A 19,829-nucleotide genomic window follows, 5' to 3' on the forward strand; every position below is an offset into this window, starting at 1 on the left:
ATATACATATATATACATATATATACATATATATACATATATATACATATATATACATATATATACATATATATACATATATATATATATATATATATATACGCATGCTAAGCATCACACGGCTGCCCAATCACATTCCACTATCTAAGACAGTTATGATTATTTTAGGTTATTTTATCTTATTTTATCTTAAAGGAATAGTTCGACATTTTGGGAAACACGCTGAATCACTTCCTGAGAGTCAGATGTTCACGTTGATGCGACTCGTGTATGAAGCTACAGCCGGTTGTAGGAGGTTTGTTACCTTTTGGACAGAGCCAGGCTAGCTGTTTCTAGGCATTATGCTAAGCTAAGCTAAGCAGCTGCTGCCTGTAGCTTCCCTCATGTGACCCGCTACAGACAGCGAATGTGCATATTTTCGATTCCTTTAAAGTCGCCTGTAGTTTGCGTGTTGCATTAAATATAAGTACAAACTAAGGACACTGCTTGAGATTGAATTCAAAAGTTCCAGAGTTGTTTTTTTCCCCAATGGTTTTATTATTAATGAACTGGTTTCGTCTGTAAAAGGACAGAGGTGGGACGGGGAGAAGAACTGTGTTTCCACCAGTTAATGTCTTCGGTCCAGCTTCAGGTTCATGTGTGAAAACAGTCTGTATTTACATTTTAAAATCCAGAAACGTCCCATGGAAGATGTTTCTGTGTTCTGTCTGCTTTTCTAAAAGATGTGGGTAAGAAGGAGGACGTGTTAATCTGATGTCAGGAGGTGGGAATGTTACGAGTTGCTTGGGATTTTGGGGGGTTTTCGTCACGCAGTAACGCTCGTCTTCCTCGCTCCTGAATCCGGGGAGGGGGGGTTGTCAGTTTGCAGAGGGGTGGAAGGACAGCTGCTGGGTGGGGTGAGCCTGAACCTGAACAGCTGGAAGACACAACACAAAAATGTTTTTTTTTTTAATACTTCTTCACATTTTGAATTATTCACAAACACTTTAAATTATACAAAGTAAGTGAAGGTGATTAGTTGAGTCACATCACGGTTACAGTAACTTAGCTTTAAAAACACAGAGGAGAATTCAGGGAAAAGGAAACCATTAGAGTACAAAAGGTGAGAGTTTGTTCTTCAGCCACATTTCTGATTGTGTTTTATAGTTACATACTGGAAACTCCTTAGATGTGGTGACAGATGCTTTCCATTGTACTTTACTCCGTTCTATCCCTCGCCGTGTTGTATCTGTATTTCCTGAATAGTGTATACTGCAAAACTTCAATTAAAAGCCGACCCCTTTTACTGGCCGGGTCTGGCTACACGTTTTGAGAAACGCAGGTCTAAATCAGACGCCGGGTCTGGTTTTTATATAAGCTCTTTGGATGAATAAAACCTCCTAAAGGCCACCGGGTCGCCCACTTGAGCTACTTCTAAGCTGCATACAAATATAAATGTTTAAACAGTTGTTGTTTGGACATGCTACACATCGTTAGATCTGTTAGATTCTCCAAAATTCAGTTAATTTTACAAAAACCATGAACACCAAAGTGTTGCCTCCCTACCTTTGAAGTGGTCATAAAGTGCGAATATGTGTCCATTCCTCGATTATTTACCGTATTTCCCATCTTTGCTGAGTTAAGAGTTTTTTGCGAGAGGAATTAAAGGCCTGTCCCATGTTGAGTTCAGTTGATTTTAAGGTTCTCCTGGTTGTCAGCGTACTAAACTTAAAAGGGACAGTTCTACCGATAGTTCCTACAAGAAACTGCTCACAACAAGGTTTGTGGATTATCTTGAGTTATTTCTGGAGAGATGTTGAGTTTTTCACGCTTTGAGCCCAACTATATTTAAAAAATGACAAGACATCTCTACGACCGATATCTCCAAAACAATCTAGATGGATAATCAGCGCTACAGGTAAGAGGAAAAATGTGTACTTTTGATTTTGGGGTGAAAGCGTCTTGACTGTGGAAGTCCAGGCTTAAAAACATACTTACTGGCGTTTGAATCCCCTTGATGTGGCAGATTTTTTGACTGGTGTCTATGAGTTGTGAGCACTGATGTTTATGTTGCTTTTATTTGTGATTTTAGTTCCCTGCTCTGATCTGTACAGCACTTTGGTCAACGTGGGTTGTTTTTAAATGTGCTTTATATCTAAATTTGACTTGACTTGATTGAAGCAAATAAAAGCCTGGGCTATTAATTGAAGTTTTACGGTATTAGAGTACGTCCACATTGAGCCGGTAAAATTAAAAATACATATTTTCTCTCCCCTTCAGCCCTTCATCTACTTGAGGTTGGTGTTTTTTTTTCTTACCCCAAACGGGGGCTTTTTTGATTCTGATTTTACAAAGCGATGATAGACCTGCCCAGTAGGTGTCGCGGGCAAGTAAAGAAAACTTTCTCGCCGATCTCTCATGTTAAATGTCAACATAGCCGATCTCACAGCTGTTATTAAACTGTTCATTTTGTCAGACGATGCCATGATCATAAAATAATGATTTGACCAGCAGCTTGGGACTGACTGCTGGTTAACGCGAGTTTATGTGCCGCGATCAGTTCACTCTTTCATACCTGTTCTGTTCGATCTGACAGAAGAAACAGAAAAATATGTAAATGAGAACAACTAGATCGTGAATTCAGCTGTATTCAAACACTACAAGCTCTCTCTCTTTAGTGCTTAAGCTAGTTTAACTGTATATATATATGTGTTGAGACAGTAGTATGAAATGCAGCCGGATCCTGTGAATATTGATCCACAACGCACCTCATTAACAGAGATTTTCTTTTCTATTCTCTTCTGAAACATCATAATTTTTTTTGCCTTATTGTGGCCCACAGGACCAGAGCCGGTCTGTGTCCGGGGTGTGTTTTACCTTGGGGGTGTCCAATGTAGAAGTGTTGTGGTGCTCCCTGCTGGGGGTTGGAGCCGCTGCCCTGCTGAGAGGTGACGTAGTGCAGCATGACAGGTGGCAGTCCGTGGCCTGCGGAGTGGTGAGGTCCCGACATGCCTCCCGTGACGTGAGCCTGCAGAGGACAAACGAGACGCCACATGAGAAACTGAGACCACATCCACACTGAAGGACCGGACATGTCATGTGTCCAAACATGCAACAGCTTTCAGTCCACGCCAGCTGTTCAGGGTCCACAAAGTCCACATGGACCCTCGTGAACAGGAGCAGATGACATTTTCGTGGCTACCGTAGAAAAGGTTTCAGTCGTAGTCATCTGGACGCTGTTTTCAGAATCAAGACGTTTCGGCTCCCATCCGGAAGTCATTCTCAATTGTGAAAATGGTCTGAGAACTCAGAACTTTAAGCTACTCTGTGTAGCTTAAGCCCCGCCCTCAGGGAAGAGTCTACCTGAGTATCTAGATACTCGATACAAGATACTCAGGCAGATTCCTTCCTGAGGGCGGGGCTTATGTAACACAGAGTAGCTTAAATTTCCAGTTCCCGTCCAATTTTTTCACAATTGAGAATGACTTCCGGATGGGAGCCGAAACGTCTTGATTCTGAAAACAGCGTCCAGACGACTACGACTGAAACCTTTTCTACGATAGAACACTCCTGGACGAATGAGGGACTACACCGTCTTATTTTCGTGGCTACGCGGATGCATAAAGTATAATTTGAGCTTAACCCGGTTAAATCTGAAAACTCCATGCAAACACAATAAAACACCGAATAAATAGGAAAACAGCTACGTCCACATTTCTCCTTCATGGTGAACGGATTCTCTTTAAGACAAAGGTGCCTGATGTTCACCTGTGTGAGTTGGCTGATTGAGGGGAAGCCATGCGGCAGCGGCTGGTGGGTGGGGAGGCCGTACCCCTGCATGGCGTAAGAGGCCTGTGGGGAGCTGTGGCCCGGCGGCAGGTTAGGAGGGTTGGGAGCAGACAAACCTCCAGAGTGGAACATGGACTGAGGCTGAGGACCACCCTGATTCGACTGAGAGGGAAAACAGAGTTGAAATAATTATCCAAGATCGATCAAATGTCTCAGGAAGAGCAGAGAAAGCCGAGGTAAAAGCTGGACCTGATACCTGTTGGTACTGTGAAGAAACCTAGTTTTCCTCAAGCTGTATTAAACTATTTTTCACCACTAACTTCACATTATTTTCCATTTTTTGTTTTGTCCTTCCATCCCTTAGTAGCCAAACATTTCTTAACGCGCCTCTAACAGTAAAAAAGACATTTTAAAAAAACACGTCGTGATGTAAATAATTTTTTCCTGTATATTTTTTATCCCATTTTAAAAGGATGAAAAATGAGCAGAATAATCAGTTTGTAATATTTCGGTTCTGTCAACAAACTATGATGTTAAAGGACACTTGCATGCTTTTGCCTGTTTACTACAAACTACACCAAAGCTTTTCATAGGAACAAAATACATTTCTCATCATCTCAGCAGCTGTTAGACGCCATTAACATCCGTACAGCGTGAGCACCTTTACCTGAGTGTGTCCTGGGCTGGGTGCTGTGTGCTGGGGTTGATTCCCAGTGGGGGTGCTGGAGGGCTGAGGATGATGGATGGAGCCCGAGTGGTGAGAGAACGACTGAGCTGAGAGAGAAACACCAAAAAAAAAAAAGGAGAATTTAGCAACTTCTCTGTCATCAAAAGGTACAATATTCCTCCAGAAGGCTCTATTGATCATTTACATAAAACTTCTGGCTGATCTGAATGTTACGACAAACTTAAACATACATGGTTTAAAATTGCACTTTTCCCTGTTATTGACGATGCTCGCGTTACGAAGCCTTTATCTCTTCCAGTCACTTTGCTAACCCCGTCTGCAGTTTATACTTTTCTAGGACTTTAAATTGGAAAAGTACCACAATTCAAACTGTATTTCCACTTTATCATTATCGAGTGTCATGTTTAGAGGCGTATTTCATACGTAGGAGAAAAGAACTCAAACATCAGAGGTAAATTTGGGTTTAGGCTAACACCGGCCGCAAGAACATTTTGTATCACATCTTTTCCTTTCAGGGCCCCAAACTCACAACTAATGACGTATTATGAGGGCGGATCACAACAAACCAAACTATATTCATAAAATTAATAATTTATTTTGTTAAATAACACTTCCTGCTGTGCCTTTCATTTCGATACGATGAATAAAAACATAATTCTGCTTACCATACATGGCCTGTTGCGGCCCCGGCTGGCCCTCGGCCTGGCCGGGGTACTGGGGCCCAGGAGGACCCATCTGTTGATGAGGGGCCCCGGACGTCAGCATCCTCGCACCCCCCTGCAGCATCGAGTAAACTGCCTGGAAATAACAAAAAGGGACAGACTGAGATCCTGCGGATTTACTCTCTTTGTCCAAACTACACCGTTGGTCTGCGGAGTGAAAGTAAAGAGATTAAAACTCAAACAAGAAAACTGCTTCACGTTTTGCTTCTTGTTCCTTCACTGTGATGTCTGAACAGAGTTCGGACTGCTGAAGGCGGAAAAGTTTCTCTGAGCCTACCTTGAATTCTCAGTTTAACACCTGAACTCAGTTTCTGAGCGTTTTACGCTCTGGTCACATTTTTACTGCCATATATAAAGTCCTACACCTCTATAGAAACAGCACAATCATGGCTAGAAGCAGGGAGATCTCAACAAAGTCTTTTGTGCAGTATATAACAGTTATAAATCCATAAATCATGTTTTTTTTAAAAGAAGACAAAACTGTAGTTTAATTTCTTTGCTGAGGAGTGCAGAATTAAATGCTTTTCACAGGATCTGGTTAGGGCAAACTGTTTATTTTTGGCGTATTTTTGAATGAGACATGTAGAATAAAGTTATTTTGATGACATATCACGAATTTAAGCTTAGATTTGATTTCCTGATGAAAGCGTTTGAAACAGATGCTTCGTTCAAGGACCGTCAGACACTTGAAAACCCGACGATCATTTCAGTTTTTACAGCTTCTGGCTACGATAAACGGTGTAATTTTGGCGACGTTTTAAAGAAAAAGTGCGTTTCAAACCAGGCGGCGGGTTTTGGGGTTGAGAGGGTTAATAACTCTTCAAAAATCAAAAAGTATCTAATAGTAAAAGGAATTCATATTAAATACCCGAGGATGAGAAAATGTTTTGACTTACAATCGGGATGTGGAGCCAAAGAGGCTTCGGACCCTCTGGATCAAATATTCATCAGTGGTGGAAGATGTATTCAGATCCTTTACTTAGTACCAATAAAACAATGTAAAGATACTGTATTACAAGTAAAAGTCCTGCATTCAAAACACTACTTAAAAGTACAAACGTAGATTGTTAATACTGAAGCATCAACGTTAGAGCAGCATTTTACTGTTGTAGCTGCTCGAGGTGGAGCTAGTTTTAACTACTTTATATACAGTTAGCTAGTTTTAAATACTTTATACACATTTAACTAGTTTTAACGGCTTTATATACAGTTAGCTAGTTTTAACTACTTTATACACATTTAACTAGTTTTAACTACTTTATACACATTTAGCTAGTTTTAACGGCTTTATACACATTTAGCTAGTTTTAACGGCTTTATACACATTTAGCTAGTTTTAACTACTTTATACACATTTAGCTAGTTTTAACTGCTTTATACACATTTAGCTAGTTTTAATTACTTTATACACATTTAGCTAGTTTTAACTACTTTATACACATTTAGCTAGTTTTAACTGCTTTATATACATTTAGCTAGTTTTAACTGCTTTATACACAGTTAGCTAGTTTTAACTACTTTATACACATTTAGCTAGTTTTAACTGCTTTATATACAGTTAACTAGTTTTAACTGCTTTATACACAGCTAGTTTTAACTACTTTATACACATTTAGCTAGTTTTAACTGCTTTATATACATTTAGCTAGTTTTAACTGCTTTATATAAAGTTAGCTAGTTTTAATTAATTTATATACTTAACTACTTTATATACAGTTTTATAGTAGTTTATAGTTATAGTTTTAACTACTTTATACACAGTTAACTAGTTTTAACTGCTTTAAACACAGTTAACTAGTTTTAACTGCTTTAAACATAGTTAACTAGTTTTAACCGCTTTATATACAGTCAGCTATTTTTAATTAATTTATATACTTAACTACTTTATATAGTTTTATAGTAGTTTATAGTTATAGTTTATAGTTTTAAATACTTTATACACAGTTAGCTAGAAAAAAATATTTTATAAGCTTAAATGTTAAAAGTCAAATCTTAAACTGAAAAGTAACTAGTAACTATAGCTGTAAAATGAATGTAGTGAAGTAAAAAGTACAATATCCCCTCTGAAATGTAGAAGTATGAAGTAGCAGAAAATGGAAATACTCAAGTAAAGTACCTAAAAAATGTACTTAAGTACAGTACTTGAGCACATGTACTTAGTTACTTTCCACCACTGCAAGTAAAAGCTATGTAATTAGCAGTTAGCAACTTCTACTAATGACAGCTGAAGTCTGTGGTATTTTATTTCTCTTGTTGTGAAGCACTTTGTACTTTGTTTTGATAAGTGCTCTATAAATAAAGTTTTATTATTATATTATTATTACAACCTCCACAGCACCAAGAGGACAAACAACACATCACATCACTTCTGGATGATAAGTTATTATTTAAAAATTCAACCAGGTTTCATATTTCAGTGATGGGTTTTTATTCCGTGTACGATTGTTTATTGGACCTTTAGAAACCAGAAACCCCGGTTCATTTACAGCTGAACAGCGGTTTGCTTCCTCTGTACCTGTCCGTGGTAGTGCGGGGACATGGCCTGGATCACCTGACCGTACTGCAGGTAGGACTGGGGGTAAGGTGAAGCCACCAGCGGGGGTCCTGCTGCCGAGGCTGCAGCTGAGATCATGGGGGAGGCTGGGGAGGGGTGGTGCTCCGGACGCTGTCCCACCAACGGGCCTGAAAGAGCAGAACACTGTTTCACCTGGGATATCAACAATCATGTCGATGGGACATTCTGAGCCTTAATGTCAAAAAGATATTGATAGGAGTGACAAAATCCATTAATATTAACCTTTTCTGTGTTGCACTACTATTACTTTGTCTTACTTCTATTTGGGGGATAATCCTCAGCTCCAATAATGCTTTGGGGGATGTAAACAGGAAGTATAATGTCTTGATTCAGTGAGTTACGCTGTGGGCTACAACTTAAGCTGTGTTTGTTTTTTTTTAAGCCTTAAATTTGTTTACACATAGTCTCCATTAAAAGTCTGCTGAATTAGCTATAGAGTGTTGCAGGAATGATTTTAGCACTTCCTGTTCCCTTGTCTCGAAGTCAATGGGTTTTTGCTAAGATGCCTGAATCAAAGGTCTGTGGTTAACACATTTTCACGTTTTTTTACAACATAAAACACGTCAGTAAATACCTCACTCTTGCATTTTAAACCTTTTACGTGTCTTAAAAAAGGCGGTTGCTGACAAGTGGCTAAATGAGACTACAGAGGTCGTAAAACACATTAAACGACATCACGCCGAACACGAAAAAACTCATCAACTCACTAGACCGCCTTTACAGCCTTGTTGTGACAAGTTGGTGTGTAATAATATACACAAACGTTAGCTTTTTACTTCTGCCGATCGCATTTACGCTTCAAAAATCATAAAAGCGGTGTTCATTTGTGAAGATTATCTTGGTGAACAAAACGTGAAAGTGTCAAACTTTTGTTTACCACAGAGATTATTTTCTGCACTCATCCAAAATCCAGTGGACAAATCCCATTGGCTTTCTGTCGAGGGAACCAGGGTGATGCTAACTTCCGGGTCGGCCTACAAAAATACATCATCCCTGCAAAACTCTATCAGCAGCTCCTGGTTGCAGTGGACCCTTTACTTCGATACTGAAGAAAACTTAAAAACATGATGATTCGCAGGCAACTTGTGGAATTATAAAGAGCGTCTCGTTGATTTACGGACGCTTATTTGCGATGGACATCAGATATAACGATATCCTCGGAAAGCGTAAGTCACACTGAATCTAAAAATATGTGCATCAGGTCTGTGTGTTCAGATTTGACTGATCCACGTCCCCCCCTTCAACTCTCCTCAGTTTGGAAACCCATTGACATGTGTGCGTGGTGTTTACCTTTGGGTCTGGGGTATTTGCCCTGGTTGACGGTGGACATGGTGTACTGAAACATCTGAGGAGACTGAGGAGAAGACAAGGAGACATCATGAGATAATATAATGTTCTTGGTGACAGACACTAAAGACAGGGACTCAAACCTGGATGGAGTGTCCTTGGATGTGGATGGGGGAGACGTAGGAAAGGTAGTGTCCAGGTGGGTTGCTGTAGATAGCTCCCCCTCCTGGCTGTCCTGGAGCAGGCAGAACCACAGAGGGGCTGGGGGGGTTCGGACGAGGAGGGGTGGGGGTCGGTGCAGGCTTCTGTCACAACACAGATAAAGACATACAGTCAGAGAGGACAATCTGAAGATAGTTTTACAAACATTGGACTCTACATGAAAAGGTTTCTCATAGACCAGTTTATCAACTGTTTGGTATCCATCATGTCAAATCACTCACAAACTGCCATCAGACATTCATTAAAATCCAAAAGGCGAGTGTGTCCGTGTGACAGTTTCAACAAACTAACCGGGACTGCGTTTCCTTTTATGGGAAGAAATTCTTTCGCATTCGGATTCAATGTTGAGTTTTTCACTTGCCTGCAAAAAAAAGAAAACAACAGAAAAGATAATTCAGCCACAAAATATATTCTGAAAAACACCAAACAGCTGTAAAATAACGCAACAACACAAAGGGGCTGCGCTGGTGGGGGACGTGTCGTTTCAGGTACAAAGAATTATGATTCAGTTTGAGTAACAGACCTGTGAGCTGAAGGTTTATCTGACGCAAAAACACAGAGGTTTATAATACTCAGAGGATTTTAAAGTTATCACTTTTTATCTGCAGTTGCAACAATCGCAAAGTAAACAAATAAATTAGACTGTTCACCTTTCAAGCTAAACTACCAGGAATACACACTCGCACGTATCTGACTGGCTAACGCAGTGTTGTGTCAGTTGACGTCGCATTGTGTTGCATTAAAAGTGGTCTGGACAACCGTGCAGACCCCTCCGTGCCCCCACCGTGCAATGTTCATGCGTTCATGCAATGTTAACGTTGGTCTGAACATGGCCTTGACACTTGACAGTGAACCACCATTAATCAAATTTAGCAAATCCCATTTATTTTTCTTGTTAAAGCGAAATTCCCATTCTTAATTTTTCACCCGGGGGTCTTATTCTCATAACTGTGTCCGTCCTGACTTTGGGTCATGCTAGCTTTCAGGAAAACTGATTCAGGAAACGTGACTCCGACAAAACAGCAACTATAAGTGGAAGCAGCGAGAGGCTCCTACAGCTTTCCAAATAAACTTCAGCTTTATATAAAATATTTCAAAAGGCGACCCGGCCCCGGATAAGCGGAAGAGTTTCTGAGTCTGACCGAAAGTAAAAAAACACAGAAAGCAGCATTTGCTGTTGTAGCTAACAGCATAGGGATCTGCTAGCCAGCTAACCAAACAGTTGCCTGTTCATCCATCCACAAGTTCTGTAACTTTCCGAAACCGACGATCTGACATCGAAGCTATGATTTCTGGCGACAACAGACAAAGACTGAAGCTGACAAATATCAGAATTTTCCTTTAATCGTGTAGCTGTCTACCTGTAAACACTACCTGAGCGGACATGTTGTAACGGTAGTTACGGTAGTCACTTACGCTGCAGCAGACACAGCCTCCGTTTGCTCACTGCCCTCTGGGCAGGCCTCCTCGCTGTTGGGGGCCGACTGGGTCGTCCCAGGCTGAGGCCCCTCTGGCCCCGAGGACTGGGGTCCAGCGGGAGCCGTGGGGGTCGAGGCAGCAGGGGTCGTGGTGGGGGCAGCTGCCTCTGTGGTCTGCTGCAGATCTTGGGCAGAGGAGGTGAGAGGTTTAGGTGGTGCGGGCGAGGAGGAGGAGGAGGAAGAGGAGGAGCCAGCGGGGGAGGCGGAGCTGTGCTGAGGAGGATCTGCAGAGGCCGGACTCGCTGAAGGGGAGGAGCTGGGCTGCAGCTGAGAGACAGACAGGAAGACACAAACATCATCAACTGAGCCCTGAGACAACGTTTTTAAAACACTTTAAAACTTCACTGGCTGACATCTTGATCTAAGACACAGCGTTGATCATCGGCACTCGTTTATCAAACCGTCTGAGTACAGCGACCGAAGTTCAAGAAGTAAATAAATCCGAGTGTCCCATCTACTCGGCTTTTAATGTTACCAAACTAACCGCCAGCGATCAAAACAGAAAACTTTAAACAGTGTTACAAACTCACTTTCTACGTGATAAGAGTTCAGCTTTAAGCAGTGCGGGTGGCGACTGGCCGACACGTTTGTCCCTTGAGGCTTTCTGTAGCCGTATGAGCGCCATGGACACCATTCAGTACTACAAACCCGTACGCTGGACTCGAACGGACTCGCTGCCTCCACAGGTCGGACTCTGAGTGCTCGTTAGCACGTGGATTTTGTTCCTGCTGAGCTGGTTTTGATTCACCGCTGCGGTTTGGTCGATAGTTAAGGCGACTTATATAGTACCCGTTATTGTAAATAAGTGTTGATTTAAATACTTAAATCGTCTCGATTACTTCTTCTACTGTTATGATACAACATACATTCAAGTTTTGTTTATTGACTGTAAAATAATACACATGTAGCATCAACACAATTATCCCAATAAGTAAAACCCTCATTTCAGAGGCCATCAGCTTCATGCAGCCCACAGCTTACTACTGCTCAATATAATGAAGCATAAATGACTTGACTTCCACTCACAAGCAGCACATCCTGTTCGTATGCCCTGCACACTGTAACACACATCACTTGAAAACCTCAAAACCTTGAAAGTCTGATAGATTTAAAGGTCCAGATCCAGTGTGTACCAAAGAAACGTGACACCCCAGGTTCCCGACCCAAGTGTGAAGAGAAACGTACAAACTGTGATTTATTAAGCTGCCACACGACATCTAACTCAGTCATGACTCAATCACTAAACGATAAATCAATCAAGCCCTCACTTACCGGTACGTTTCTGGACATTATAAACTCACTCACAGGTTTAATCTTTACAATTATGAACTGGACATTTTTAGAAATAATATCATTTTATATCGTAGAAAAGGTTTCAGTCGTGATAAATCTGGACACTGTTTTCAGGATCAAGACGTTTGGCTCCCATCCGGAAGTCATTCTCAGTTGTGGAAATGGTCTGAGAACTCAGAAATGTAAGCTACTCTGTGTTACATAAGCCCCGCCCTCAGGAAGGAGTCTACCTGAGTATCTGTTGATTAGCTAGTTTCACCTGAAACTGACCTTTTGTTTCCATGATGGCCCAGTAATCAGTAATCAGGCCTATTGTTCTCTGGCTGCACCTCCCTCATCACTGTTAAGTACCTGATTAGCATGTGATTGGCTTGACCACGGTGTTAATACACTGTGGTAAACGGTTGGCAAGTTGAATCTCAGACCACCATTTCTGTTCAAAGAGGGTTTTCTAAATTTCTAGTTCCCGTCCCATTTTTTCACAACTGAGAATGACTTCCGGATGGGAGCCAAGCGTCTTGTTTCTGAAAACAGCGCCCAGACGACTACGACTGAAACCTTTTCACGATGGACCGCTCCTGGACCGAATGAGGCACTACACCGTCTTATTATTTTATATCCCTGAGATTTGATCTACTGTGGCTTAGATTGTACCTCGTTTGTACGTCGCTTTGGACAAAAGCATCTGCCAGATGAATGAATGTAAATGAGCCCATGCCCAAGCCCAGTGTCTTAGTCCTGAACCCTCGGACAGGACCCTGACCTCTACGACCGCTGTCACGACCCCCCGTCGACCCCGTCGACCCCGACCCTCAGCATCACTTTATTCTTACTCTGAACTCTTTGCCGAACTTGCGGAGCTCCTCCAGCTGGGATCTCTGCTGGACCGTGGGAGCTGAGAGAGAGAGAGAGATCAGATACACCACAGACATTGGTCATTGGTCATTGATCATTAACATCTCTGCCATAATTGAATAATTGTGCAATATTCTGTGTACTACTCCGTGCAATATTAGTTTTCCCATGTTAGTTTTTCTTATTTATTGTTATTGATTATTACTCTCGACAGTACATGCACCTCTGCTTTTACTTATTACTTATATTATTACATTGTGTTATTATACTTTACTATCATCATCAACCAGTAAACCCACTTGGTACTTCACACTTAGTTTATCTTATACTTATACCCACCTGGTACTTCATTTATTTTCTGACCTGTTTTATAGTGTTTATAGTTTTTATAGTGTTTATAGTGTATCATATCATTTGCTAGTACTTTCTCCTGTGTGCACTGACGTAAAGGCGAGCTGCTGTAACAAAGAGTTTCCCTTCGGGGATCAATAAAGGATTTCTGATTCTGAGACCAAAGACCGACATTAGCGCTGCTGCGTGTGGATTACAGCTACCTAAAGCTGGTATTTTGTCATGTCCAATACGTATAAAAGGGGACGAGTGTAAACCTCGTGAAAGACAGAAGCCTTTTACCTTTGCTGCTCTTGGCTTCCTGCTGACTGGACAGACTTTCAGTTCGCTCTTTAGCTGCTGCGCTGAGGATTTCATTCACTGTGGAGGACAGAGAGAGGACTGAAACCAGCTTACCAACAGAGTACAGACACATTTAATACATCAACTTCTAACTATTCATTAACATCCACGTTTCAATTGAAGCAAATAATTCAATGTTTAACGACTCTGTATTGAGCACTTGCACATTATCGCTTTCTCAAAGGTGAGGCTGATGTTCTGTCTGTTGACTCTTTACATGCAGTATATAGTTTTTTCTAGACATTTTGCACTTTGTGTATGCTGTAAATTCAAGTTTCCCCACTTGTTATATTAATTTTGATAATCAATTATTTGTTTAACAAGAAAAAATGTCAAACATCTGCTCGTTCGAGCTTCTGAAATGTGAGTATTTTCTGCTTTTTTCTCCTATATTCTATTGTAAATTTCATATTTTGACATTGAAATGGACGTTTTTGGCGTTTTTCAGAATTTCAGACATTTTATAGACTAAACAAGTAACTGAATAATTAAAAAAAGAATCAAGAGGTTAGTTAATAATAAAAATAATAATTAGTTGTTTGAGGTACTTGTACTTTACTCGAGTATTTAAATATTGGGCTTTTTCCTTCCCTGCGTTTGTCTGACGGCTTCAGTTACTTTACAGATCACAGCGTTTCATCCCCTTCCTGTCCGGTGAAAACCTCGTATCTCCAGGTGTTTGTGACGAGCTGAAGGATGAAGAGTTTCCTTCATGTGCTGAGGAAACTCCTCCTCCTCCTGAAGCTGAATAAACTCTTTAACCCCCCCTCGGATCAGCTGGGAAACGCATCGTCACAGAGCTGAAAACAGGCTGTTTCTCTGATACGTGGTTCTCCCAGGACGGCGACGCTGCAAACACGCGATGATCTTATTTTATTAAGCTGCCACACGACATCTAACTCAGTCATGACTCAATCACTAAACGATAAATCAATCAAGCCCTCACTTACCGGTACGTTTCTGGACATTATAAACTCACTCACAGGTTTAATCTTTACAATTATGAACTGGACATTTTTAGAAATAATATCATTTTATATCGTAGAAAAGGTTTCAGTCGTAGTCGTCTGGACACTGTTTTCAGGATCAAGACGTTTCGGCTCCCATCCGGAAGTCATTCTCAGTTGTGGAAATGGTCTGAGAACTCAGAAATGTAAGCTACTCTGTGTTACATAAGCCCCGCCCTCAGGAAGGAGTCTACCTGAGTATCTGTTGATTAGCTAGTTTCACCTGAAACTGACCTTTTGTTTCCATGATGGCCCAGTAATCAGTAATCAGGCCTATTGTTCTCTGGCTGCACCTCCCTCATCACTGTTAAGTACCTGATTAGCATGTGATTGGCTTGACCACGGTGTTAATACACTGTGGTAAACGGTTGGCAAGTTGAATCTCAGACCACCATTTCTGTTCAAAGAGGGGTTTTCTAAATTTCTAGTTCCCGTCCCATTTTTTCACAACTGAGAATGACTTCCGGATGGGAGCCGAAACGTCTTGTTTCTGAAAACAGCGTCCAGACGACTACGACTGAAACCTTTTCTACGATGGACCGCTCCTGGACGAATGAGGCACTACACCGTCTTATTATTTTATATCCCTGAGATTTGATCTACTGTGGCTTAGATTGTACCTCGTTTGTACGTCGCTTTGGACAAAAGCATCTGCCAGATGAATGAATGTAAATGAGCCCATGCCCAAGCCCAGTGTCTTAGTCCTGAACCCTCGGACAGGACCCTGACCCCTCTACGACCGCTGTACGACCCCCGTACGACCCCCGTACGACCCCCGACCCTCAGCATCACTTTATTCTTACTCTGAACTCTTTGCCGAACTTGCGGAGCTCCTCCAGCTGGGATCTCTGCTGGACCGTGGGAGCTGAGAGAGAGAGAGAGATCAGATACACCACAGACATTGGTCATTGGTCATTGATCATTAACATCTCTGCCATAATTGAATAATTGTGCAATATTCTGTGTACTACTCCCGTGCAATATTAGTTTTCCCATGTTAGTTTTTCTTATTTATTGTTATTGATTATTACTCTCGACAGTACATGCACCTCTGCTTATTACTTATTACTTATATTATTACATTGTGTTATTATACTTTACTATCATCATCAACCAGTAAACCCACTTGGTACTTCACACTTAGTTTATCTTATACTTATACCCACCTGGTACTTCATTTATTTTCTGACCTGTTTTATAGTGTTTATAGTTTTTATAGTGTTTATAGTGTATCATATCATTTGCTAGTACTTTCTCCTGTGTGCACTGACGTAAAGGCGAGCTGCTGTAACAAAGAGTTTCCCTTCGGGGATTAATAAAGGATTTCTGATTCTGAGACCAAAGACCGACATTAGCGCTGCTGTGTGTGGATTACAGCTACCTAAAGCTGGTATTTTGTCATGTCCAATACGTATAAAAGGGGACGAGTGTAAACCTCGTGAAAGACAGAAGCCTTTTACCTTTGCTGCTCTTGGCTTCCTGCTGACTGGACAGACTTTCAGTTCGCTCTTTAGCTGCTGCGCTGAGGATTTCATTCACTGTGGAGGACAGAGAGAGGACTGAAACCAGCTTACCAACAGAGTACAGACACATTTAATACATCAACTTCTAACTATTCATTAACATCCACGTTTCAATTGAAGCAAATAATTCAATGTTTAACGACTCTGTATTGAGCACTTGCACATTATCGCTTTCTCAAAGGTGAGGCTGATGTTCTGTCTGTTGACTCTTTACATGCAGTATATAGTTTTTTCTAGACATTTTGCACTTTGTGTATGCTGTAAATTCAAGTTTCCCCACTTGTTATATTAATTTTGATAATCAATTATTTGTTTAACAAGAAAAATGTCAAACATCTGCTCGTTCGAGCTTCTGAAATGTGAGTATTTTCTGCTTTTTCTCCTATATTCTATTGTAAATTTCATATTTTGACATTGAAATGGACGTTTTTGGCGTTTTCAGAATTTCAGACATTTTATAGACTAAACAAGTAACTGAATAATTAAAAAAGAATCAAGAGGTTAGTTAATAATAAAAATAATAATTAGTTGTTTGAGGTACTTGTACTTTATAAGTATTTAAATATTGGGCTTTTTCCTTCCCTACGTTTGTCTGACGGCTTCAGTTACTTTACAGATCACAGCGTTTCATCCCCTTCCTGTCCGGTGAAAACCTCGTATCTCCAGGTGTTTGTGACGAGCTGAAGGATGAAGAGTTTCCTTCATGTGCTGAGGAAACTCCTCCTCCTCCTGAAGCTGAATAAACTCTTTAACCCCCCCTCGGATCAGCTGGGAAACGCATCGTCACAGAGCTGAAAACAGGCTGTTTCTCTGATACGTGGTTCTCCCAGGACGGCGACGCTGCAAACACGCGATGATCTTATAGACCATGATGCATTGCTGCAGGTTAAACTACCCAACAGGTAAAATGCAGCAGTAAAATGCAACACACACATGAATGCAGCAGGAATATGAATCCAGAAACATCAGATATAATAAAACACTGACAGGAAGCGTTTCACTGATAATACTCACATACTTTTACTGCAGTAAGGTTTTAAATGCAGGACTTTTACTTTTAGTGGAGTATTTTCACAGTGTGGTGTCAGTACTTTTACTGAAGTGAAGGGTCTGAGTACTTCCTCCACCTCTGGTATTTAAAGTACAAACAGTTATGTGAATGTATGTGTACTCGAGATACAACTCATTTGCTCTCTATGCCTTAAGGAACTTGTAACCCCGTCTCTATATAATTGTGTTTAAATGTCAATAAAAACATTTGTATATTTTATAATCCCAGATCTGGAAGCTTAAAATAAAGGTCTCACCATCGACAGGGAAGAGCGGGGTGGGGCCGGAGGGTTTGGTGGTGGTGGTGGTGGTTGCCATGGAGGGGGAGGAGTCCAAGAAAGTGGGGCCGATCAGGGGGAGGTCCTGGGGAGGGGCGTCCGGTTTTGGAGCACGAGAGACTGGAGGGTGGACAGATGGATAAACAGAGAGAGAAGCAGAGATGGAGGGAAGTGAACGAGGAGAAACTGATCTGTCTTCATGGCGGAAGAGTCACAGACAAAGATAACGGGTCCGTTCACGACACGATGCCTTCTTCCTTCATCGATGACGCGACTAGCGAGTGAGTTTTGGAGCGACAGCGGAAAGTTTATCATCTTCAAAAATGTCTTCACGTCTGGTCTGTTGTGATTACACACCAACTGAGACACTGTCTGCTTTTACACTGTGTGTGTGTGTGTGTGTGTGTGTGTGTGTGTGTGTGTGCTGCACCTACCTGCAGGTGAGGACTGGGAGTTTGGGGTCCGCAGGGTTCTGTTGCTCTGAAGTCTCTGGGATTTGGGGGAAGTTCTGGATGTAACTGAGACAAAGACAAGAGACAAACAGTTAGAGTCAACACAAACACACACACACACACACTGAAAAGCAACGCACTAGTTACACACTAAACCAGGTCTATTCAACTGGCGGCCCGCGGACCACACCCGGCCCAGCAGCAGCCTCCGAGCGGCCTGGCTTACATGAATCTGATATGTGACAAAATAAGTAAACTACATATACAGTGTATGGAAGCAGCTAACGAGTGAGCCGTCTCATCTCTGCTGAGAGCTGCACACGCTCAGTAACAGATCGGGCGGGATGTTTACAGGTGTAGCGACACCGTCAATCACATCTTTCACAAATCAGCGTTTTCTCGCGTGAGCTCCGACCAGCTGAGCAGCTTTTCAAAACATCTGGCTGTCGACGGTCACAAGCAGGAAGTGCTCTGCTGAAAATGTGTCTCCGTCAACCCCGAAACGTAAATCTGACATTAAAAACCGTCAGTTTAACGCCGCCTGGACCGGCAAGTATTTGTTTATTTTACCGCCGTCTCCAAACGCCTGCTATTTTTTTATTACATTCATTTGCATTTGTTTAAAATTTACCAAAAACTGAGAAAAAAGAAGGTTTTAAATAGCCCTGCTGTAAAGTCATGGCAGGCTTTGAATGTGGCATTAACAGCAAACAGAGGCAACAGGAGATTAAAGGCCCTTCACAGCGACTGTCCAGCCACACAGGTGTTTCCACTTTTTTTGGTTAATTAGACTCTCAAGCTGCAGTCTGAGTGAAATTAGCTTCACATTCATTCCTCTGCGGAGACCCGCCTCCTGATTGACAGCAAGGCTCAGTTTGAGAGGGGGGGGTGGGACTGACCGCTCATTCAGGAAATAGTTTGCCGTGTACAGACTGTGCTTTACTCTCTCGGACCCTCCTGTTAGTCTCGTTGCACCTGTCTGAGTGGAAAAGTTAGACCTTTATCAATAGTACTGTTTTGGGAAGTTCGGTGACCAGACCAGGTGAGCGCAGGTCTAATCGGCCAGAACAAGTGGAAACACCTGCGTGGGTGTACGTGGCCTTTAACACGACAAACAGGAAAACAGCGAGGCTCGAGCCTCGAACCCCCTCCATACCTCCGTTAACAGACGAGCGCGTGTCGGCCAGCGCCTGCGGATGGGAGAGGGAGTGCGGGAGAACGTGATTGGTGCAGGGAGGGCTGCCGGCTGCCGGCGGGCTGCTCTGTGATTGGTGAGGAGAATAGGCAGTTCTGACGGACAGCGGGCTGCTCCTATCCGAGGCCGGTTTGGGGGAAGACGAGCTGGACGGCGGGTGTCTGGAGGAGGTCGGTGCGGCGGTTCGACCGGAGGCTCCGGTCCTCACGCTGCCGCCAGACAGGCCGATCTCCCGAGCCCGCTGCGGGAGAGGGATGTATTTACCTTCCCTGGAAAAGAGGTGGTGAGAGGAATTACTGGAAGCGGATCGCATAAAGACCTGTTTTTAATCAGAGCTGGTGCACAGGCAGCAGAGCAGACCCAGGCAGGAAAGAAAACACTCTGGCAAGCTGCACTTTGTTTCGAAAAACACATCCGGACGGCGCCATGAACTCATTCTGTTATATTCTCTCATTTATAAAAAAATCTCTGCATTATTTTAACTTTTGTTTGAGTTGCGCAAAGAAAATTTGAAAATATTTAAATATTCTTATCAGGGTGAATTCTGTAAAGGATTGTAGACCTCGGGCCGTCTTCAGACTGCATGGAAAAAAAAAAAAACGCAGCCCCCTCATTCATTTCAATGAAACCTCTGCTTTAACACAGAATGGGCGGCAACAGTGACTGAAATTATTATTGTTGTCGTGACAACTTTCCAGCATTGTAAAAACCTCTTTATCATGTGTGTTTTGGTGCTTCGGTGT

General features: G+C 42.1%; 1 protein-coding gene across 11 annotated transcripts in view; it reads right to left on the reverse strand.

The window, feature by feature from the left end:
- Positions 1–513: 513 nt before the first annotated feature.
- Positions 514–19,829, reverse strand: part of atxn2l (ataxin 2-like) — a 31,603-nt gene continuing 12,287 nt past the window's right edge. For 8 of the 11 annotated variants that reach the window (XM_044181561.1, XM_044181556.1, XM_044181552.1 and 5 more), the window contains 15 exons: positions 19,048–19,355; positions 17,874–17,957; positions 17,419–17,559; positions 16,049–16,126; positions 12,867–12,928; positions 10,679–11,007; positions 9,554–9,623; positions 9,184–9,345; positions 9,044–9,107; positions 7,694–7,860; positions 5,122–5,254; positions 4,436–4,542; positions 3,748–3,930; positions 2,857–3,007; positions 514–916 (listed from right to left, as the gene is read on the reverse strand). In XM_044181561.1, coding sequence (XP_044037496.1) covers positions 858–916; positions 2,857–3,007; positions 3,748–3,930; positions 4,436–4,542; positions 5,122–5,254; positions 7,694–7,860; positions 9,044–9,107; positions 9,184–9,345; positions 9,554–9,623; positions 10,679–11,007; positions 12,867–12,928; positions 16,049–16,126; positions 17,419–17,559; positions 17,874–17,957; positions 19,048–19,355 — 2,098 coding nt within the window. In that variant the 3' untranslated portion in view covers positions 514–857. Of the gene's footprint in view, positions 917–2,856; positions 3,008–3,747; positions 3,931–4,435; positions 4,543–5,121; positions 5,255–7,693; positions 7,861–9,043; positions 9,108–9,183; positions 9,346–9,553; positions 9,624–10,678; positions 11,008–12,866; positions 12,929–15,391; positions 15,454–16,048; positions 16,127–17,418; positions 17,560–17,873; positions 17,958–19,047; positions 19,356–19,829 lie in introns of all 11 variants that reach the window. The other 3 variants (XM_044181551.1, XM_044181559.1, XM_044181558.1) reach the window with 3 other exon arrangements.

The sequence above is a fragment of the Siniperca chuatsi genome, linkage group LG21, assembly GCF_020085105.1.
Source record: "Siniperca chuatsi isolate FFG_IHB_CAS linkage group LG21, ASM2008510v1, whole genome shotgun sequence".
Classification (NCBI taxonomy): Eukaryota; Metazoa; Chordata; class Actinopteri; order Centrarchiformes; family Sinipercidae; genus Siniperca; species Siniperca chuatsi.